The 24,420-nt window shown below is 45.9% G+C and overlaps 1 protein-coding gene across 1 annotated transcript in view; it reads right to left on the bottom strand.

Annotated features, from left to right (window-relative positions):
* LOC128888885 (homeobox protein abdominal-A homolog) overlaps positions 1–23,344 on the bottom strand; it is a 44,916-nt gene extending 21,572 nt beyond the window's left edge. Inside the window, exons 1-2 of the mRNA XM_054146066.1 lie at positions 22,225–23,344; positions 16,087–16,119 (exon numbers count right to left, since the gene is read on the bottom strand). Coding sequence (XP_054002041.1) covers positions 16,087–16,119; positions 22,225–22,975 — 784 coding nt within the window. The 5' untranslated portion in view covers positions 22,976–23,344. The remainder of the gene's footprint in view (positions 1–16,086; positions 16,120–22,224) is intronic.
* Between the last annotated feature and the right edge of the window lie 1,076 nt (positions 23,345–24,420).

The raw sequence follows: 24,420 nt of genomic DNA, 5'->3' as shown, positions 1-24,420 counted from the left end.
CAACGAGACACGTGACGCCAACGAAGAGAACTTAATTTGTCACAGTTTAGTATTCAGGAATACCGAGCAAGACTCTTCGATTTTGAAATAGATCGGTAACGATTACCTCTAGATATTAGCTCGTCTCTCAAGATAGGTAATTAGGTATACGATATTAGAACACATTTTATTCGATTTGGCGCCATCATAATTACGTATCCGCGTTTATGGTCTTACGTAAGGGCCGCCTATCGCCGACGATTTAATAAAAGTTGATTCTCCCATAAACTAACGGCTTCCCAGGATGTGGCTCAAGAACTCTGCCCATCTTCTATTAACTCCGCGCTTTAATTAACTCCCAACTCCCTTCTAAGGATCGAAGCATGCCGCTGAGCATTCGAAAAATGGCTGTCGAAGGACAGTGACGCGTTGTACTCGTCTGAAACGCAAACGAATAGAGGATACGCCTAAATTCGATCGTTTGAACGATCCGTTTACTTATAAGATAACGCGCCACTGGGTAAGGAATCATCGGAATCGTTTCCTAATTCGACGATCGACCGGATCGCCCGAACGAAATCTGCACACGATCCTCTCACGACTGGCTGACTGCGCCCGGCTAAGGAGAAGACTTCGCTAGGCAAACATACGCGTAATAAAAGTCGGAAGATAGGCGAATTCCTCCGGGAGCTGTAGCCACCCCCTGCATCCCTCGCCCCGGAGCCTGCTTCTCTCGCTCCTCGTCGTGCTTCCTTCGCGTTCTCTCGGGCACGTCGCGCACAATGGGGAATCCCCGGCACATGCGCACACCTCGCCCGGTCCTAGTAACGATTCCACCCTCGCCTGATATAACTCGTCTCCCCCGCCGGGATACCCCTCGCCCCCTATTCAACCACCATCAGCCTGACGGGAGCTACGGGAACGATCTCTCTCTGTGTCCGTGCGACAGTGGTTCTTAACCTTTCTGAGCTCGTGATACTGTTGACAGCGATAATCTTGACACGTGATACTCTATAGTTTATAGTAGTTCATGGTACGACTCGATTGCTCTACAGAATTGTATTTGGGTCTCTCCTTTTCATGAATTCCTTATGGGTGCCTAAAGTGGGTGAGAATCCACTTTATTTCAGAACCTCCCATACGAGTGAACACCCCAGAAAACTGGCGAAACGGAGTCGAATGTAAAATTGGTATCGTTGTTGGTCAGTTCTTAAAGGCGTGCTCGGCAGCAATTAAATAAACGCTATGCTAATACTTTTATATCGTTCGTTAGATCTTACTCTTTGGTCACCGGTGAATACCGCGGAACTGGAACTTAAATTGAATTAAACAAAACGGAATCGCGTCAAAGTTATAATTTTTTTCGACCGAGGGCTCGTTAAATGGACTTACGGAAGGAATTAATTTTACGACCGGGGTTTCGAGACATCGGAATTGGAATTTCAACGAGAATCGTGGGTAAATATCGACCGACTCCGGGGACGAAATCGCATTCAAGCGCGAAAGCAAAGGATTGTCGCTTTTAAAGGCCCTTTAGCGATACAGGGCTCTTTAATTATGTCCCAATTAACCGGCGCGCAGGATTCCGCCGCTTCGATGCGCGGCTCGTTTCCTTTTTCTACCTCGAACCCATCACTATCGACGCCAAGAACCCAAAAGCAGTTTTCACGACCAACGTAGGGCACCGAATATGCCTGCGAAGCGCACGACGTGATTACGTGCACATGCACACCACGCATCGAGCTCTCCGGCGCACACGAATAAGGGGAACACCTCGCGTAGTGTTCCTCAGTGTCTCTCAAACTGGAGGCCACGTGTCGATGGAGTAACACTTCTCATAGTACTTTCTTCATGCTAACCTTTATTGTACGAATTGTTTATACAAAAATAAAATAAGACTTTAAATGCTCCAAACATTTTCTACTTTGATTATCACAGTGTGATACTTCAGGTACCAAAGGAATGATTGAACAACTAATAAGAAACTTAAATGAGATAATAGAAAATCAGTTGAATTAAATAAAAACTCTCGAAACGTAGACGCATACAAAACAGATTTAACACGTTGACTATCAGACCGATTCACATGGAAATGTCTACAGGGTTAAAATTTTGTCTCGAGACAGTTGTAAACAAGAGAATCCAACATTCGCCGTATTACTTATTATTGTATTATTATCATCAAAATTTACAAATTCTAAACTTATTTTCATTAATACTTAACTCTTAAAATTAATTGATGAAGTTCCTTAGTGAAAAGCTTCGTCACCCATATATGACGTGGCGTTCGACGTGTTAAAATCCGCTGGAAAAATGATTCTTTATTTTATTATAAGTAGTTCCCCAAAAATGTACTCGTTGAAGTTTGAGAAGCGCTGTGCTAGTACGTCCACACGACTACCGGTCGGGTTGTTCGCGTACGTAAGTATAAAGAGAAGAGGCGTAATATCCTCTGGCGGAGCCGCGGGACGGTACAAAAGCTGGAAATGGAGCCTTTAGTTTTTATCGAGGGATAAAAGTCGTGATAAGCTGTATCAGGGGTGTACCGTGAAAGAGCACGGCGACGAAGTCGCGGGATATCTAGACCGGATCGGTACCCTATACGAGTATGTGTGTGGGTGCACGTTTCTCCATTCGCGCGAGACACGTCGTGGATTTCGAAATTTCGGCAGGTTATTGGTGTAGTTGGGTAGAATTTTATACGGATAATACGATGCACAGTGCGTTACCATTCTATGGTGTTCGGTGAAGTACAATTCAGTCTTCACATCCCGCAGAGGTCGTCATTGTTGGCATTATCGGCGATGTTAACCCTATCGCAAAGGGTCAAACCCTGACGCAAAGTTATTTTACACTGGGGGGCAGAACTGTCGCGTAACAACACGACAATTTCCCATTCGGAGGCAATCGTCTCGCAGCGCAAGATTATATCCAACGTCCTCGGGGATACCCGTGCTTCGTGTACCTCCTTTGCTTTCCCTACGCGAACGACGCGCAGCTTCTTGCACGAGGTTCCAACGGTAGAATAAGAAAACGCCGCTCCCTATCGAAGGATCCCAGGGAGATCGGAAGTCGATAATCGTTAACTAGCCGTCGACAATTAGAGGCTGTCCGACCTGCGGTGTAAATCAAACGCGGATCGTTACACGAACGTAAACATCGTAATTCCGATCGGTAGTAAATCTACCTGGGATCGGGGAGGAGAGATCCGAAATAGTCCTTCCATTCGGTATTGGCCATCCGAAGGCATAGATTATACCGGGCGAGTCCCTGGGGATAGAAACGAGAGCTCCTCCGCAGCATCCAACCCTCGCGTTTCTCTCTTTCCCTCTCAGAGCTCGATCGAGCGTACCTCCGTCCCCCGATCTTCGTTCTCTGTCTAGCTCGTGCTGGCTAAAGGTCTATATCGCGCACCGTCAAACATACCCGAATTGCTCGTCGTCGTGTTATGCAAACGGGCACATTTGTTACGATAGTACCCGCCGGGGGGTCGTTCTCCACTGGCGTGGCACGGCGTGGCACGGCGAGGCTCGGCGTGGCGCACACCGGTCCGGAGTAACACAGCCATCGAGAGCCGTGGATCCACCCCAGGACTGGGATCGCGTTCCCTGCCCGGTGAGCACGTTCTCTCGCCTGGACAACGTCGTTCCGCGTGTCAGCGGTACGTTTTCCTAACTACAATGATGATGTTCCTTCTGCCGAATGTTACCATCTCGCTGGCTCGAACCTGACGTCCACGTCGCGATTTCGTCTTCGCTTACAGTCTGTCCACGAGGATGGATCCATTTGAATCCACCATATTGTAGGAGAAAAATAAGGCACAGAGATTCTTAGGCATTGGGTGCGCGAGACTACAACATGTTACACCAGAATCGAGATAAATACGATTTTACGTGAACGTTGGGACAGCATCTCATGCGTATCTAAATTGTACAGAGAAAGGAAACGAATCTGCTTCTTTACTATCACTCATTGTAATAGACTGTACAGCACAGGCATTCCAGTGAATTGTCCGTGCAATTGGCTAACCTCTATCCTTTTGTTGCATTGTTGAGCCTGTCGCGGGTGAACGCCACGACGCCCGTGAATTTTAATTGCTCGAAACAGTTAGAGGATCGTGTTTCTAGGCAACCGTGGGAAATGAACTGACTGAACATTGTCGCCATTCGATGTATCCGAGAACTTGGTGAAAGAAAAATTCCAAGTCCTTCTGGGGGGTTATTAACCATAACTGGGTCAATTAACCGCTTCTTAATTTTCGTAATCGTCAATCGAGTGGATTGTGTCCGAGGATTCGTCGTGTCGTCGAAACAAACGGAGGAATTCCAGGGATATTTAACGATCTTCGCACATCCTTATTCGTCACATATTTCACCGGATCGTTCTATCCTTGTCGTAAAATTTTATCGACCGTGAAAATAACACTCTATCCGTGTTATATCTGCCAAGTGACATTCTCGAAGTTTTAACGACCGTCACGCGCCTCCATATCTGTCAACCGGAACCCTTCTTTCTCGGTTTGATTTTTCGAACTTCGCCTATCGAGCCCACGGAGTGAAAAGAGGGAGCTGGAGAAGGGGATCAAACGAGTTACGTAAAACTTGGTTATAAATTTGATCGTCTAAGCACCAGGGATGCGGTAAATTTTTATCCGGATAACAAGTGTTTATCTTTACTCCTTTCGAATACAATTTTGTCCGCCTCCGCTGATGAATCGCATTTTTCACGACGACGTTACACTTTCAGATGGAGAATTTCCTAGTCTATATCTAATTTTAGGTTCAAGAGAAAAACAGCCAAGTTCTCGTTCCTCCTCCTTCTACCGCTCCTTCTCCGTTCAGCAACGGCTGGAATAAAATGTAAACGTCCTCCCCATCTCCATTTTGAATCAAGAAAGTTCGGCTCCGCTTCTACCGTCGCGCATTCGAGCGCGAACGAGAAAAGAGCAGGACGTTCCAAGTTTCGGGTCGGGAGAAGCAATTTTTCTCTTAAACACCGTCCTAAAGTTTAAACTTTCCAGGCACAGAGATGAAGACAAGTTTCGACTAGCAGCGACTCGGAAGAATAGGGTATCTAGACACGAAAACTCGGAACGGGATGTTTGTTAGAGAGGAACTTTTAGCTAATCGCGAGAGGGGTGGTCCTGGAGGAAATAGGACCCGGCGTTCACTCGAAGAGGCGAGAATTTCCTTTTGTACACGTATTCGCGTCGATGGAGACAAGTTTTCGCGAATTAGTAACTAGAACTCGAGGAATTGCGCTGCCGACTGTTAGCCCAGCGCCCATCGAACAACATCCTCGTTGAGAGAAAACTCTGCGAAGGAAACTATTCAACTTTCGTATAGTTATAGAGTAGTTCTCCAGGAAAGCTTAACCTTTTGACTACGAAAATTAGGTTCAGAAATATTGTAGTATTGGTCGTTGGTAGTAGGATCCACCGATGCCTATCAATCTATCAAAAAGTACTACTTCTTATTTTTATTATTTTTGCTAACAACAACGTAATGAAATATATATTTCAAGATAACCAACGGTGACAAAACATATGGGCAAGTTTAACGAACTCGAGAGAAAGTACATTTTATCCTATCGACTCTGTTATTACATACAATGCACATGTCTGTGATAAGATCAGCGTTGGAAAAGATCGCTTCGAACGTTGGTGAACTATAAACGGTGACATGCATTAAACATGAATAGAAATACGATGCCATTATCGAATCATGAAATGATTTCTGGTAATTAATTATTAAATGTATGCTGGAATGCAAACGTAAAAGTGTATTTTTTTTGTATCGCCCAATTAAATATTTCATATTCGGTATCAGACTAAATTTTGTCCTTCGATGAGTTATAATAACCGTTTAAAAAATACGAAGCTCGGGCGTTTATCGGGCCGACTGTTTGTTCGGCTTCTAATTGCGTCTTTCTCGCGACGCAAAACAAGCGCAATTAACCGGCTCGCTTCGCTCCGAATTGGCCGGTGCCTGATTATTTTTCTGGTAATTCGAGCGTGGGCGGCCTCGTGAATTTCCCAGCCGAGGCATTGGTATGCAAGTCACCGTGAGGATCCAACCTCTAAACCTAAGTTTTCATTAGAACGGTCGTTCCGCTATCTCAATCCTCGTTCCACCCCGGGCATAATCGTATTTCAACGAAATCCTGTTAGCAGCGGAGGAACCGGCCGAACGGCCGCGCCGAGCGCACTATTTTATCCTAACCGCGCTCCCATTGTACAATGGCTCAAGTCTTTTGCAATCTCGCGAGCTGCGAACGCCTCCGACTCTAGGGTATATTTGCCTCTATCCCCCTGGATCTTGAGGAAATAATTCAACCTGGGGAACGTTTCTACCTGGCTGAAATCGCGAAAGGTCGCGGTGAGAAGTGTTACTCTTTCTTAACGGATTAAAACTAGTCTAAATCCGCAAACCGTGGTGGCAATGATTACATCGAGGTGACGAAGAAATAATTAAAGGCACTGAGAAATGCAGCTTTTCTTTCACTTATGCTTCGAATCATATACATTCCAGTCCTCGAATGTGAATGTGAAATTTCCGAAAGTTGATCTTACTTTAGGTGGTCGTAATATACCTTGATCGTCTTTCTCCGCGTTAGCTGCCCCCTTGAAATAATACTCCAGTCCTCGAATTTAAATTTACGTTGCACAGTTTTTGGGTTAAAAGTTTCTTAAAGTTGATTTTAGTTTGGGTGGTCGTAATACGCCTTGATCGCCTTTCTCCGCGTTAGTTGCCTCCTTGAAATAATAACATTCGTAAGGACCCCCTGAAAGTAATTAGCGCCAGGTCCCGATAAGTCTACATCCGCCACTGCGAGAAACAGATAGTGCCGTCGGTGTAATTACGATAAATCGTATCCCCTCTCGCGTGCCGTCCCCCTTGCCGATAATTATCGGTACCGGTGGAACGCCAGGACACGGCAAGTCCGTGTTTCTCTCGGTCGTGGCGCTCACCTACAGTTCGATTTTTCAGACCCTCCCTCGGCTTGCGCAAATGGCACCGCTGAATATACGATCAGCCACGACGCGCGCCGCCATCTACTCCCCCTGGTAATCTGTTCTTTGGACGAGTTTATAAATTAGAACGCTCGTGCGCGGGTACTCGAGCGTCGCTTATACTGTCCACCAGACAAAGCTCTGAACACGAATCGTGGTTTCGCATCACGTTTGTCCACCTATGCGTCTCTCCGACCCTCTGCGTTGAAGATACTACGGCTACACCTCGGCTCGTTGCAGGACACCGGAGTGAAAATTCCTTCAATAATCGAGGAGAAATTACCTCCACAGATCAAACACCTGCCTAACAGTCGTCTAGTCATCCAATTTAAGCTTCAGGTGATTTGCACGAATAATGACTGACACTTTACATTCGAAATGATAATACCGAACGATGGCGATTCCTGAGATTCCCAGAACCATAAAATTCTTCCTATAAATCTCTTTTAATGTGGTCTATCTAATCGAATTTCGACGCCAGTTTCGAATCGAGAATGGAAACATTGCCAGGAAATTCTTTGGTTGTTTTGCAGCAACGTGATGGATTCCCATGGACTGTCAAAAGCCTTTACTTTCACTCGACGGAGAAACGTCATGATTTACGAACGACGGCGACAGGCATCGACTTTTTGGCTGCTCTTTCCTCGGATAGGGTAAAGCTTTATTGCCTTTTTAAAGGGACGAGGCAACAGGCGCGCGACTATCTACAAAGGGTGCGGTGAAAGTTTTCGACGGGTTAGGAAAAAACCGATCCTCCGGATAGAGGTGAAACCATAAAAAGGGCTGAAGAGGAAAGTCGACCTTGTGAAATTCCGACCGTCCTGGTGAAATTTCGGATGATCGTAATAAGTCCAACGCAAAGTACTTTTGCGTGACCGTTCACAAAAAAAGAATTTCAATTCCTTTTAGAGTAGAGAAATTCTTCAAAGGCAATGTACAATTTTTACGTAATTTTAGTTAAATACGAGAGCTTTAAAGAATAGATTACAAAACAAAAAAGGTCAGAAGTGTGAAAATAATAACAAGGTAGTAGCTCTATCGCGTTATGCTAATAATTATTGTAATTGTACAGTGCATCTTACACCAGTTTACAATTTGCCTCTGATAATAATATCACCCAAGTAAGGAGGTGGTGGAATAATAATATTAAACAGAAGATTTTTACACTTTGCGAAAATAATGTTTCCGTTTAAAACCAAGCGAATGGTTTTATCTTTCATATTCGTCACGCATTTCTGACTGTGCTATCGTATACTTAGGTACTCTTGTTGCGTGCGTATTTACGTCTTCCTCCTTTCATTATGCGTGCAGTCTTTAATAAGCCGGTAAACAAAATTAATTTCATAGAAAAACTAGATAAGAAAGATGAGCACGAAAGGGTGCAGCACATTTTTTTGGATATTCGTGTTATCAAATTAAAAATCGCTACAACACAGGTGTAACGTTTCGTCCTCGTATGCAATTTTCCGCAAGTCTCTCGTACGGTAATTAAAAAGAGTACATTTTGTAAACGAGATCTTAAAATTTTCGCGTATTTTCAGCACGCTTAATTTTCGTCTTATCTCGGGCAGTTGAATCGACCACTAAGACAATGCCCACCCATAGATAACACAATGTAGAATCGCTTCTATTGTGTTGTTTTCGCTATCGTCAAACAGGACATACAAACACGGATGAGGTACCTGTAATTAGAAAAAGAAATTCGAATTCCACACACGTTATCTAGAACTCTCACTTGGGGCGGAAATAAGTTAAATTCCAAGGTAACACGACTTCAAAATAAAATACAGTATGTACCTTTCAGTCTCATTACCTCTTTATCTGTGCAAATACCAGCGCGATCGTTCTCCAAATCGATCCTACTATTCTATTTGGTCGCGTAACACTGTGACTATGGATGTTTCTTAAATCCGTAACGGCGTGTAACGGAGCACGCGACGCAATCGTTTGCATATTATCATCAGAAAGGGGCGAATAAAAGCGTGTCGGGGCTCTACGTGCCACGGCCGATCTGGAGGATTCCGTCGAAGGAAATCGCTCAAAATAAACATGTCCCCGGGAACCGGAGTGAATGAAAACGGCGGAATGGTCTGTTCGTGCGCTGTTAAGGCACGTCGTATTTGCAAACGACTCTTTCGACTGCACTTTCTGCTATAGCGCTCCGTAAGCGAACGGTTGATAGCGCGTCGACGATACCGGTTGCTGCTTATCGTTGGAAATTACAAGCGGAAAAAAGTATTATCGACCACTTAACGAGGTCAATTAGAAAGAAAACGTTCGCGAGGGGCGCAGCAGAGAAAACATATGGGTGTTGTTTTATACGATTTTAATTTATAACTGTAAACCAAGTACACGAAGAAATTCAGTTTCGCTCGCAAAAATTCCTTAGCAGAACGCAGTAGTTATTATTCATTCCGCGTTTCTAATTGCTCGTCTTTCATTCGTTATTAATTGCTTATCTTTTATTCAGTACTCGCAGTTATCATTTATATAAGAGCTCTGCCCATCTCGTCGCGGCGGTTGTCTCGGCGATTCCCCTTGGCTAACCCGAAAATAACCCAACGAAATTTCCTCGAGGTTACTCATTAGGAAAAGAGACGGACGGTGCGTGTTTCTTTTCATATTTTTTTTTTCCAAGGAGGCCGACGCGTGAATCTACGGTGACATTTAGAATCGGCCCAGTCATCCCGGGGATTTGACCGGTATGATGGCTTCGGCACGCGACGAAACGGGGTACGCGCCGCCGTATGACCATAAAATAAACGTTTCGGGGTGGCGCAGGCGGAGGCCGAACCCGCCAGCGCATAAACACTTATATAACAGCAATTAAACTGCTTTTAAGGCCCATAAAACTGCAGTTTCAATAATCTCGGTGACAACACGATTCTGACCTGGGCTCACACGACTTCTGCAGGCCCCCGGAAGCGGGGCTTCCCGGCGACGACCTTCGACGCAGACGTTAGCTAAGATTACCCTTAAAACTGCCTTTCCTCTCGACAAGCTGTCTTCAAGGTTGGCGAAAGGGTGAATATACGAAACGCAAGAATGGGGAACCCTTCGTGTCTCTCGAACAGCTTCGGCTATTTTTCTAAGATGCTAACGTTATTTTTCGGTTAACGGCAAAGTCTATACGACAAAGTATCCTCGAAACGGACGCTTGACATCCTAAGGTCGAGACGTCGCGCTTCGTTGTTGCTCTTTTTGCGGAAAATGTCGGATACCTGGCAGACCCAATGGCGACCGAGAGAGACGGGATAGGTGTGAAATAGAGACGAGGACCAGGGTCAGAGACGCGGAGGGTGGGCGGAGACGGGTGGAAACGAGCAGAAGCTCAGGTAGGGGAGGGCTGGAACGATGAAATGGGATAATACGGACGCTGCAGGACGCGGCAGCCATCATCGAATGCTAATGAGGGGTTGGCGGGCTTTTGGGGGCGGAAGATTCAGTCCGTGCAGTGGCGTACTGTTGCCAGAGAAACGGTCTGATTATAAATTATACATTATCTCGTGCTAGCCCCCGTGTACACACCGAAATCCAACTACGCGTCCGCAACCCGCTGAGCCCTAACATCAAAATGCAGAACGTTCGCGAACCAGAGATAGATTAAACTGGCCCGTACGGCTGCGGCATTATCGCCCCAGCCTGGCTCTATATATCAAAAATTGCGTTACACTCTACCCTCTAAGCCAACGTTAAGCGTATCGTTTGGGTTAATCGTCGATCGGTTCCTTTTTTTATTGTACACCCTCCTGTACGCTTTACCTCTATTCAGCGATTAAGCAATTACGTACTTTCTGGAAATGTCAGTTGCAAATTAATCCTACTACAAGGGAGGGGGTCAATTGTGTCATTTGGCCTCATATATTTACATGTTTATCTACTAAGAATTTTATGAATATACTAAACGTCTCTAAGAGAGCGTGTAAACCTCCAAAAAATAAGTGGCCTGGTCTCCGAGAGGCTCTGGTGGCAAAGTAGAGATCAGTCTGACATCTTACTTTAGGTCATTCATAACCACCTCCTCTCTCTCTCTCTCTTTATCTAAATTATGCGAGCAGAGGATGACTCTTGATTGTACCGACTATATTTAGACCATGGTCGAAAACTTTGCTGGTGGAAGTGAATAAAGGATGCTGAGAAAAATGTCATCGAGTCCAGAACTTACTGCCCTACTTGCCCTATGCGACTGCAGTTTTGTTTGGATCCTTTCCAAAAATACCGCGAAGAATAACTATGTCGAGTAACTTTGGTTTCTCCTAAATTCCCAAGTGTCGCTTAGGTATTTCGGTGTTTTGATCATTGAAGTGAAAAAAAAAAAACAGAGCCGTGTGAAAGGGTTTCGTTAATATGTACGTGATGCAATGTTTCGATCATTTCCTCCTCGATTGCCTCAGTCGTTGCGAAAGACCCTACAGATCACTGCGTTTTAAATAAATTATCGCCAATCCGATTCATGAGCGTCCGACACCGTTTTTATTGCCGGTTGCTTTTACGGTGAATAATCGATAGAGAATTCGTCGAGCGTCCCCCGTCGCGAGATTCGTAAGAGGAATATTTAGTATTCACCCTACGGCGTCCAGGCAAGATAGGCTTATACATTAGTCCCAAAATAAAATTAGTTCGGTGCTCGTGACTCGGGAAACCAAATTAAACACGCGGACAGTCTCTACAAACATCCATATTTATAACAGTAGGTAGGTGTACAATTTTTGGTTACGAGAATAAGATACAAATTACAAAACCGATTACACCGATGAAACTGATATATTAGTCCGACTCGAAAGTGTAAGCGTCGAAGGTTTCCTCGAATAGTCGTTCGTTCGACGGTGAATCGTGTTAATGGCTGAGCGACTACTGCGAGACAGCGCCGTTTCCATTTTGTCCGACAATGTTTCACGATAAGGTAAAAAGAACGAATTCAGTCTGTAATTTCGAAGATTCGACCATTACCCGTTCCTTGTTGCTCGGTTACAGAGGTAAACGTTTCCAGGAACGAGACCGTACACCAGCGGGGGTTAATCAAAGGGTGGAGGAGCACGAAACGCTCCTGGAACTGTCCTGAGTAAGCCAACAAGAATGCTCGCTGGCGCAGTGCTGCCAGCAGATCGAACTGTTTATAAATTATACATTATCTCGTGATAGCCGAGCGTACACAAACCCCGGCTAGACGTTTACTGGCCAGTGAACTCTGTCGCGAAAGCGCCAAACGTTTCCTGCCCGACGAGGAATGGGAAGAGAAACGTCACGGACCGAATTACGCAACCGTCGCATGGATTCCAAACGTTTTCGTATTTTCCTCCGGTTCGCGGCAGACAACACATCCCGTTTTCATCGTTACCTTACCGAATGGAGAGTACCGAAATATCGAGTCAAGTTTTTTTATTATTAACTGCGTGACCTGGTTGAAAAGGGGAGCTCCAACGCGACAGACTCGCTGAGAAACGCACTGGTGGTATAGTATCCATGAAGCCATCGGCAGATCTCTGACCTCAAACTGCAATACGTTTGCATACCGAGAGTGAAAGATTAGATACGCGTATCTCCCAGTTAATTTTTTTTTTTTTTTTTTTTTTTTTTTATTGTAAAACGGGCGCGTTTTTCTCCGAGTTTTACGACAAAGAACGCGAGCGTGCGACTGCGTTCATGTAAATATATTTTTTTTCGTACGCGACTTCCAAAAGTAATAAAATAGATGTACTGCGTTTTATTACATTCGATGAACTTCGTTTAAAAAGAAGTCAAAAAGTACTTCACCGTTTTCTAATTTGAAGCTTCGTTACCTAGGCAACGAGCAATTAAAGCTTACCGATACGACTCCCGGTTCGCGCTATTTCAAATCCTAGTCAGCTGTTCGCGCGGCTGCGCCCTGAAGCCTCCCCACACACGAGAAACACGTGCCCACGCGTTCACACGCGCAATAACTTTAACTGCTCGATAAAGAAGTCTCCGATTGCAAAATGAAAAAACACTTTTCCAAAGGCTAAACAAAAAATTTCTTTAAGCAAAATTCACTGTCTCGATTAAATATTTTTCTGAGTACACGTATTCTCTGTACATTTCGTCGAGTCTCTCCCCTCTGAAAGGGGGTTTGGGGAGAATCTTTTCGGAATCGATGAACTAATTTCGCCACCATACTGTACCGCGTCGCTCCCGAGCGAAAATGTATATAATTTTCGCTCCAATTGGAATCGTACGGCGAAACCGCGAGCCGGCCATTCTATCGCCCGTGGACTCCGAAGCCACCCAGTCGCCGATCCCAATCTGAAACTCGACGGCGTAGTACGTTCACGTAGCACCGATAGATTACGCCCGTAGACACGGCGACGGATATTGCAACGAGTGGCAGAAAAAGAATGACGCGCTTGAGTTGAATTCAAAGTGCTAATCTTGCATTAGTTTATAGCGAGCGCGACGGACCGCCGAGGAATTCCAACCCCCCCTTTTCCCGAATTATTAAAATCTTGAGATTCGACGACATATCGTAGTCACTTGTGTTCTTGACATTCGTCTTGACTGCGTCTTCTCATTTTCTTTCGTATCACAGCGAGTCGATGGAAATCTTGCATTATACCGTGAGTGTTTCTTTTTTTTCAAGTTGCGACTAGGTTATGAGAATTCTCGGATATGGTACTGTTTCTTTACTCGACGTGTCGTCGTATCTTCGTCATTGTCGATAAATCATCGCGCGCAATTCTTTACAAGTGTCCACGGTAATTAAACAAAGACCGTTGTCTAGATAATCATCGGTGTTGAAAGTGTTTTGCGCTGTGATCAACGATGCAACAGAGACCGGGGAGGAAAAGGGAGTACTTTGTGGACGAGCTCCCATGCATAATTCAGCGCTCGTCTCCGAGACTAACGTTGATTCGCACGCATAAATTCGATTACAATTAGTCAAACATCCTGGAGATCTTCGTGGAACACGTTCCCACAAGTATTTCGACTGGCGCAGCCCAACCTCCGCAATGCATTAACGTTTCTCGATGGTGCCAGGAGAAGCGACGCATCCAAGAACGAGGAGGCGAGCGTGCTCACGCCAGTGAGCAGTGTTTCCAAAACACCGGCAGATTCGTTCGTGATATCGATCCGGTGCGACTAGCCCCGAATTTGAACCGCCCTTTGCGGCAACCGAGGCTAGGAGATTAAAAGCTACCCGTTAACTGGAAGCTGCTGTCTCGTTGCTGGAAATTGGCGACACAGAGAGTCGCGTTATTTTGGATCGTCGAGGTTTACGGAAAGGAGAATTTCAGAGAAAAACATCGAGTGGTTCAATTGAAACGAGGTATCTGGGATGCTTGTAGCGTTGTACGAATTTTGAGAAGAAGCCAGGATTGAGTCAAGTTTGTCGACTACCCTGTCGCTAAAAACGTCTTCTTCCCACGAAGCAGAGTTTCGTATTCGAGTCCCACCTAAACACTGACCTACCGAACGAATCGTAGCTGTCAAGCTCAAGCTGCTCCCCCTGGCAGGCGAACAGCCCGCAGGATAATCTCAACGACCAATTGTGTTTTGTTTGGAACTGCCGGTGGATGTAAATACACCCGGCGGGCTAACTGTTCTCATCGTACGGGCTGACTTCCTCCGGCGGTAGTCGTCGGTACTCCTATTTGAAATTATGATCCGTTGAATATAAACAAACCATGGCGATAAGTCCGACGGGCGAGGTTTTAATTTCACCTAATCGCTATTTACTGCGTCATTGTCGGCTTGTAATAGGTCGTATAAAAGATAGTCACGGGGGTAATTTGCGGGCAACATTATCACGGGCGACGACAGGTGTAGTTGGCCGTATACATGTCCTTCTTGCATGCGCAACCAACATAAACGAATAGGGGTACGGAGGGGGGCATGGTAGCACGTGCTACCGGCACCAGGATTCGAGCAAACGACCGAACCGCGTGCCCTTGACTTTTCTCTGACACACTTCCTTCCGCATGGGTCTGGGACGCATCCGTCCAAGGACACTTTTTTCTTTTAACGCAGCAATGAACCCCCGGAAGAACGTCTCCGTGCGATGAAGCCAAGAACGCCGGAGTCATCGACAACGTCCTCGAATGAGGAATAGGTGCGCGAATTAGCCTTAAAGCAACTTATTTCGCGCGGTATATCGCCGAGCGAAATTGTAAGTAAAGTTTAACGACGCTTGCGCTTTTATCGTCAAACTCCTAAGTGAACTTGGAGCTTTCAGAGGCGAATCTTCCCGTCGAGGGACTTTGTCCGAGGACTCGTTTCCTCGTAATATCGAACGTCTTCTCGACCTTTGATCCAGACTTGAATAATTTAAGAACCCGCAAGGTAAGATCACGCGAACTGAACTGCTTTGGACATTTTTTTAAATTGTAATATTTGCAAGAGATAAAAAATTCAGGGTTATCGTTTTAGTTATGCCGGAAATTCACCCAGAGGTCGAAATAGGAATCACGAAAAAGTAGTAACAGTCTTGTACGATTGCGGTTCGTGAACGAAACTGGCTGTTATATTCGAAAATATGGCTGCCATATGTGGCGGCAGCGTCATACGCTTAGCAGCTCGCTCGTTCCTGCATAGGGGGACCCATTCTACCACCCTGACCACTTCAAAAAGACGTTCCTTCGCTGAGATTTATACGCGCGACCTATGGCGTCGCAGATAAGCTCCATTTTTAACGCGTTCAACGACACTTGCTTGTCCCAACCGTGTTGCGAGTTACTGTATAGACTAAAAAACGTGCCTGTACCGCGATATCGAGGCATTAATGGGATTAAGTGCGCGTTGCAAAAGCTTCACTCGAATTAAAGGTTGATTACGTGCTAACCAACACGGCGACGATTAAAATGGTCGAAATTCAGAGATGGACAAAATTCTTAGTCGGATAAAAGTGTCGAATGACGAATACAAGATAAAAAATAAATCAGTACGATGAATAAACAAAAGAAGAAGCGAGGAATCAGTCGTCGTCATATATTATCCGAATAAAATTTTGCCCAATTCTGAACAGTGGTACAATGGCGAAACAAACCTCGTCTCCAATAATCGATGCTCGAAACGAAAGAAATTTCCAGGCGATAGGTTTCAGCTAACAGCAACGTCGCTAGCGACAACAAGATAATACTCACCGCACACGACTCTGTCGAAGGGGCTCATCCAATCTGCAAGTAAAAATAGAAAGAATCGTAATTAGTGAGAGTGTTCGTGGCGAATCGATCCGATACGGATATTATCGAGCTCTTTAACCCCGGTTCCGTGAAACGCATGCACTACGGACAAACTACCCACACGCAAACAATGCCAGCAACAAGAAACGCTGGATAGGGAGCAAGGTACAGAGGAGAGAAAGAAAAATCGAGCAAGAGGGACGGAGAACGGAGAGTCCAAACTTATTCCAACAGATACCCAATTAGAAAGTAGGAAATTCGCGGCAGCCCGACACGCAAAGCTCTCGCTGTAACTTCTCTCCCGCCTAGGATCGAGGATTAGACGAACGGATCGTGAAACGTTCGAGCGTAACGGGCTTAATCCCTCGTCCTACTCTTGGTCTCTCTCTCTCGATTAGATAGAAACATCGACGGATTAGACTGACATCGATCTTCGCAACCGTGACGGGCGACTCGGTACGATTGCGACGTGACGCCAATCAAAGGGATGCGCATCCTTTCGAAGTTAAGGCTGACGCCAGACTAACGTTTTGTAACAAAAATGTGAAATTTTTCTTCGAGATTAATTCCTCGTGCAAAAGAAAAACGAAAACTCCCGTACGGTTAAATAATCTGACGCTTGGTTACGTAGATACGAGCAATTAAAGTTTGCCGACGTGACTCGCGGTGCGCGCCATTTAAATCCCACTCAGCTGATCGCATGCGCCTGCGCAGTCACGCATGAAACACGTGTTCGTGCGTTTGGATGCGTAAAAATTTTAATTGCGTGTATCTCGACAATAAGAACCCTGATTACAAAATGGAAACAGACTTATCGATACGTAATGGCATGAAGAATCAATCTCGAACGAAGATCTATGTTGAAATTCGAGAGGTTCGGATTACTGTTTGCTTTTTGGAGCATGTGCGATAGCATGCGCAGAGTGTTCCAACAGCCTCGTTCAACAGAGGTATCTTTTTAACTGCCAATGGCATAGACGATCATTCATTCCGATAAATTACAAGGCATGCGACGTTTCGCGACGAGAGTAACGTTCCCTGCGTTCTCAGCTCGTAAAAGTTATTCTTACGCAACCGTAAACTAGATATGCGCTTTAGTGAATCGCGAATAGACATTTCTCGCAAACGTTGTACGGTAAGGCCACCCCACGAACAACAACAAAAAAAGTTACATCGCTGGCCATAGGACAACGTGGTCTAATAAAAGTGGGCAACGTGAATTATGAGAGCGATACATGTCCAGGGAAAAACTGATCGCTGTGTGTCCACGTTGCGACGTATAGATTGATCGATAGGTGTAATTAACACTTCGAGTAATTACCGAGGAACATTACAAAATAAAAATCAAATGCATGCGTCAATAGCCTCAGGCAAAATGTTTGCGATATATCTTCCGTGAACAAAGGCATCGTCTAGGTAACGAAAATTATTTAAATGAAATATGTTTCCATTTTATGATTTTTCTTTGGATTTTTCTTGTGTTATCCCTCTGTTGACTTCAATTGCGTTTTAATTGTTTCTGTGAAATGACGAAATGATTAATCATCGTCGTTACGTATCTATAACGGCGAAGTCGAGCGAGAATTAAAGTGTTACATAAACCATTATGATAAGCTAGATGAGTGTCACGTAACCTGTGTGATAAGCCAGATGCGTCGTAACGGGCATATTACAAGCGTGTATTCATGGACCGTCGATTGCTCCAAAGTACCGAAGCGGTGGTACAATAATTTGGGAATAAGAATGGCAGACGATTGTAGAGTTTTTTCTTTGCACAGTTGCTTTAACCGGTAAAAGACTGGTTCAAGAGAGATATTATAAAATACCGTGTAGCAACTTTCGTACATCGAGCACGGGATCGTGGTCGTATCGAGTAATGATAGATAAAGTGAAGAGATCCGATATAGACGATACGCATTAGGCAACCTTTCTCCTAAGTAGACGTTGGAGACCTAGAGCTGCGCGTTATTGGCGGATCTCTCTATCTCCCTCGTGAGTTGATGGTAAAAATGCTTGAAAGCTCAGCAGTTTAATACGTTTATAGGAGCATTACGGCGTGGCGTTGATAGCGGAACGATCCTCGGTAAATAATTTGCATACTCGACGATTACGGCTTCATCGCAATATATTCGATCGGGTCATATCGTCGCGGTTGCAGCCTGCCGCGACGAAAATTTCGTCATTCTGGTAATTTAAAATCGGCTAGGTGGAACGTTAATTCGCGGACTGCGTGGACATTCCGGTCTTAGAGTCGGGTGCAACGTGATATTTTAAGGTGGCCGTTCGTCGAGACGTCCGCCGCGACGCTCGCCTAGCTTAGTGGTCCCCAACCCTTTCCTCTGTGAGAACTCATTTTACTTAAATTTCTTTAGACTCTAAACTTCGAACTCCAATGTTTATTTAATCGGTAATAAGTAAAAAATTATTCATCTTTTATTCCTTAGTCGTAATTTTTGTTTATGAAAAAATTGATTAGAATAACAATGACGAGTCCTTCGCGCCATAGAATATAGTTTTGAGAGCGGAAAGAAAATTAACGTACAGAGGTAAAAATAATTATACATTCGGTACAAAGACAGGATACGACTGTACGTCGTTATTAACATAACTTAACTGTCGCATAACGGTAGTAAAATAAAAACATGTCGTGAGAACAGCAAGTTTATGTCTTTTTTAATATCCATCTACTTGAGGAAACAAATTATTAAAAATATCGTCTCAGTTGATCCATACGGAGACGTGCTTGTATAATTAAACAGTTACGGATTGATTCCAACGAGTTCGCTTATAGTTTCCATATCTTGTAATAGCATTACGATTTTTCTTCCTTCGAAAAAAGGTGTAATTGCCACCTCTTAGGTATACAGTTTTCCCCATCGAATAATGTCACTCATTTATTTGAAACCCAACGATTAAGAAATTGTTATGTATGATATTTAGCTGCACCGCGGTATCGTAATAATTTGTGTGAAACTAAGGATTAATTAAGATAGTGGGCCCGGTAAGAAGCACATTATGCCACCAGCGATGCTTTTAAAAGTAGACGTAAGCAGTTTGAATGAATTAAAAAGACATACGTTAGGCAGGCCATGGTCGAGTGCACGCATATGTACCTCACTGACTTTCAAACTCAAATTTCTCGAGAAAGGAGCCGCGTGTAACAAAATTTCACTTCGCACCAATGACTTATTTCTACCCAAAGGTTCGTTTTCTTTTTGTTTCGTATACGGTACAAAACGCACTCCATATTTGAAAGTACTCTAAAGCTTTTTTGTTTGGCTCGCTTCATCGATCGGACTCGAATAGCAAAACATACATGAATTTTTGGCTCTTCGCGCGTCAGGACAAAAATCTGCCAGGTGATTCCACCCCAATAAAACCACCTAACACCATTCGGCCTAAAAATTGTTATTTTGGTTCTGTTTATTTTTGCTCGACCAGAATCCTTGAACGAGGTACGTTCATCAAATTCTCAACAGAAGCAGAGAGAGGGAGGAGACGCGGGAAATTTATGGTCGTGGTGGAAACAAATGCTCCCAAAAACAATGCGAATCGGTGTTTCTGCCGTCTTTAAAAATACACGAGGTTTTCACGCGCGAGTCACAGCGATGTCTCTTGTTTGCCGCAAATACACGCGTTAACACGTTCGCTACCAACGTCACACCCTATAGCACGAATATTTCTAAAAGCAGCTCGAAAAAGATAAATTCTTCGGAAAAGGCGGAAAACTGTCGGCGAGTTTAGCAGCAAATATAGACTATGGTGACCGTTCTCTGACCGAATGGTAGTTGGAAACGTGTTAAACGTCGCCGGCACTTTGTTCGCGCTAATATGTCCATGGACAAAGACGCTTGGGTACAAGCATGGCACAAAATGCATTATGCGAAACACGGAGAACAGCTCGTCGCAGAAACGCCGCGAGGTTTCAGGCCTCCTATCGCGCCTTGAGCACGCTGCCATTATTCCCGTAAATTGAACACCCCGCCATCGACGAGAATTCCAATCGAGACCGGTGTTTACCGTGTTAGAAATTGTTTGATGAAACGAGCAAGCTGATTCCCAGGCCAAGTGAATGCAAACGTCAGGAAATTAATTCAAAAGTAGACAATACATGCTCCAAAACGATATTTTTTCGTAATAGTCCCTTTCAACGACTCCACGTTTGAACGACGAACAAGCTACCGCTCCAATTATTATTCACACTCGAGAATCGCGCTTGAATCGACCAACGCAAGTGTTTAATTTGTTATTCCACCAAGTATTTACTCTGTGCACGAAGAACGTTCCAGCTACGAGCGTTTATTTTCCATTCAAGAACATCGACGAATATTTACAACGAATTGACGCACGAAAGCAAACTAACGCCAGAATAATTACTCGCGAATGTTAAACGCGCTACTTAGCAGTAGTTCCCGTCGGTTAGCATTAATATTGCCGTGATTAACCTTAGAACGGATAAGAGAAAAACATTTATCTCGAGGCTTCTGGTGCAGAAATACCAATGAAAAATAAATTTTGTTTACTCCCAGAACGATCTTCGTTTCCAAAGATGGCCGGTTCTATCGTTACAGTCTTCGGGTCTCCAACGCACTATAGTGACCCCTGCTGAAAGAATAACTACGAACATGTGTGCCCTAGGTCAGTACCCCTCGTCCAAGGGTAACAGAGCTGATCAGAATATTTCTGTGCGCTATCTTATCCCTTGTAGAAAACAAAAGTATGCAACAACAAAAACCAGGGAGAATTCAGATTTATTTGGAATAGACTGAATCTAGACTCGAATCAAATCATAATTTACCAGCTCATCGGTTTATTACTCGAAACGAAGCTCGTGTTTGACTTGAAAACTATGAATCCATTATTTTTTTAATTATCCCCGAACTCGTACTCTCGCTCAACGATATGGGCTACGTGCATGTTATCGTTATCTTTCTTGCATTATTAAGAATAACATCCGACGCTCGGCAGCCAATGCGTACCGATAGCGTAACAACGACCACGATGGAGTATAGAACGGTCGATCCCGATAACATTAATTCTATTATTGATTTCACCCTTCTCGACAGCCAATTTAGCGCCATATTAAAACGCCAACGACTGCTCCGATCGCCGGATCTATCTCTCCCAGCTCGGAAAGAGGAAACGCTAGCGAACCATTTAACGATCGCATACCAGCAGATAGAGTGACATAGGATAAACGTCCAACTTTCCCGTCGAACGATATAATTTTATATTTGGACATTGAACGTACTGTTCGAGATCTCTGGGATGCAGGTTCTCAGGTTCAACATACCAAGCATAATTCGTCAAAATTATGAATTATATAGCCCTTCAAAAGATTTCATAGCTGCCTGAGACGATGGCCCGTCGGACGACTCCAAAATGGAGTCGCGCGTCAGAGAGTCAACGCTCAGTAAGATACACGCGAGAGTGAAGAAGAAAGGGTGAATAATCATGTATGGAGCGTATTTAACTCATACCGCCAAGTATTAGCTACTATTTGCATTCCTCTACTCATTGACTAAGTCGAATAGAGTACGGACGTTAATCCGAACCAAGACGTACCCTTTAGGATATCATGCAGGGATCATAAGAAGGGACTGAAAAGGGGCGCAGGCTTCCAAATTTTACACAAAAAAGCAGCATAAACGTTTGGCTTTAACTCGTTCATTGAGATAGGGGCCATTTTACCTTCGTTTTATACTAATGGCGGGAAAGAACCGATACATATATAAAAGTTCAGGCGCATTTAACTCGAACAGTCAAATATCAGTGTACTAGAGAAGCTAACTCCAAAGCTGACTCGAAAAACAAGAAGCGCATCGAGTCTCGTCTGATCCGAAGAACGCAACAGACGACACACGATCGCGGAACTTGGCATTCGTAGGCATACGCGAGATTCGAGCAGATAAGCAGCCTTGCCTCGACTCTTCGGTCTAACGTTTTCACGCTTCGTCGGCCTCGCGCACGAGATTCCCGTAAGGGAAACGTACAAGTGGCCTACACCCATGCAACTCATGCGACCACCGAAGCGTTGAGCGAGCAACGGCAAGCGAGATGCATAGAACACGGAGAGATAAAAGAGTAATGTAGACTCACCGGTGATCGACATCCACGGGTACCGTGGTATGTCCGAGATGCCGGGCTGTCCGGTGGTGGGTTGTTGGCAGGACGTCAAGGGATCGACGACGGCCGACGCTGCGGCGGCCTGATGATAAAACTGCGCGGCGGCGGCCATGGACGCGGAAGCTGCTGAGACGGCGGACGATGCGGATGCCGATGAGACCAGGCTGCCGGGTGTAGCTCCGTTCTGATGATGATGACTGAGGGTATAGTTGACCATGGGGTCGGCGGATGTCGGCGCGACATTTCCAGTGAGGCTGGCGGTGTAACGGCAAGACTTGTCGCCAGTTGCGGCGTCGACGGCCGCGGCCGCGGCCAACGCAGCGCTCGAAGCAGCGGTGGAACCGAAGCCTGGCACCATGCTGGACGTGGCTCCAAAAGCCGCCGCCGCGACGGCTTGCTGCTGCTGATGATGGTGATGGGCAGCCGCCGCCGATACGTAAGGATACATGCTAGATGTTGTTCGTGCGGCCGGTGACGTAGACGCGGAACTTCCTGAGTGCTGTGGACTCGAACCTGTCGGGCTTGGCGAGTTGTGCTGTTGCGCGTAATTCACTGCCGCGGCCGCGACTGCAGCCGCGGATAAACTGGACTCTAAACTGGCGGTAGCCGGGCTAGTCGTGCACGCCTGGATCGTGCCTGGATTCGCGCTCGAGAACAACTGTTGATGATGGAACTGCTGATGGTACTTAGGTAGCATACTATCGATTATGAATTTCGAACTCATATCGGCTGTCACCGGTGCCGATCTCTCGGTGCCTCGATGCCGAAGACACGCCCGGACACGGAGACCGGGTCGAGTGCCTCAACACCGACACCGTGCCGCTGGCGAGTCTGCCAGCTGCTGCTGCTTCATCTTCCGCGCACTCACCGTTTTCGTTTCACCGGGTACTCGTTGATTACGACGAAACCGAGATCAAAGCTATCCTTGGCGCGCACTCGGGTACACCGCTCGTATCTGAGGGGTTCCTCTCCCCTTTGTGTTCGGTAGCTCCGTTTTTTTTTCACCGTGTTCTTCGTCTCGATCGTCGTCGTTCGCCTGCCGTCTTTCGGCTTTCCCTTCGTTATCCGTTACCTTTAACCCCCACTTTGATTGCCACTTACGCAACTTTACACATTATCACAGGAACGATAGCGGACGCGAGCGAACGAGGGGTGGACGTCGTCGTATGGTCACGATCACTGGACGCCTCGCGACGGCGGACGAACACACCGGGAGCGCTTCGTTTGATCTTCCGTTCGGCGGCGAATCTCTCAGATCATCGTGTCATCGATCGCGCACCGTCGGGGCCGACGATCCACCGTCCCAGGCGGATTGAATTTCGGGTCGGACGGTACGATTCCTTTATGGTAATTACGATTCCTTCCACATCGGAACGACGGACGACGATAAAGCAGCGGGTCTTCCGTCGTTGTCGGGCCCACCCAGCTGATCCAAAGCAGCGGTCCCAGCGACGGAAATTGGGCTGCGACGGCGAACGAGGCGACGGCACGCGGAGAGAGAAGAGAAGAGAAGAGCGTGGCCCCTGTCAGGTGTTAGAAGCCGTTTCTTGCGTACTTCTCGGATAGTCGACGAATCCTTTATGGGCCATGCATGAAGGTACTATAGCCCCCTATCCCGAACGCCGCGTACTACAACCCACGGCCAGCTAAATGTAACCCCTTACAATAATGGCGCCGCTTGTCTCTCCGTTCTGTTCCCCCCTCTCTTCTACGATCCTCGAGCGCGCCGGGGTACCAGCTGGTAAACAGAGCCGACCAATCGCGCTGCTACCTTATCCACGGTGGACCAATCGCGTGGCGCCTAGGCGCGCCAAGATGAATGGCTCTCTCTCACCACGCCGACTCTACTCGCTCTGATCTTCGCTGCTGCCTATGCTTCCAGCTCTCTCTGGTTTCTTTTCAGCGGCGGGCGCCTCTCGGCCGCTCTCGCTCCAATACGCCACGCTCTCGAGCTCCGTCCGTGCCACGGTCTTCTCCTCTTCGGCTCCGTTCTCCGTGTTCTCTCTTGCCAGTGCAGTCCTGCCAGCCACGTTGCCTTATACCCTGCACACACCGCCTTCGAGCGTCTCGCGCGGATACTCGTTTCCTCTGTTTTCCTCTAATCTCTACGCTTCTCTTTCTCGACGCCGTCTTTTTCGTGCTCTGCTCTCCGGCCAGCCAGCGATGGTT

This window comes from Hylaeus anthracinus, unplaced genomic scaffold, assembly GCF_026225885.1.
Source record: "Hylaeus anthracinus isolate JK02 unplaced genomic scaffold, UHH_iyHylAnth1.0_haploid 11994, whole genome shotgun sequence".
Classification (NCBI taxonomy): Eukaryota; Metazoa; Arthropoda; class Insecta; order Hymenoptera; family Colletidae; genus Hylaeus; species Hylaeus anthracinus.
This window is presented reverse-complemented; position numbering and strand designations above follow the sequence as displayed.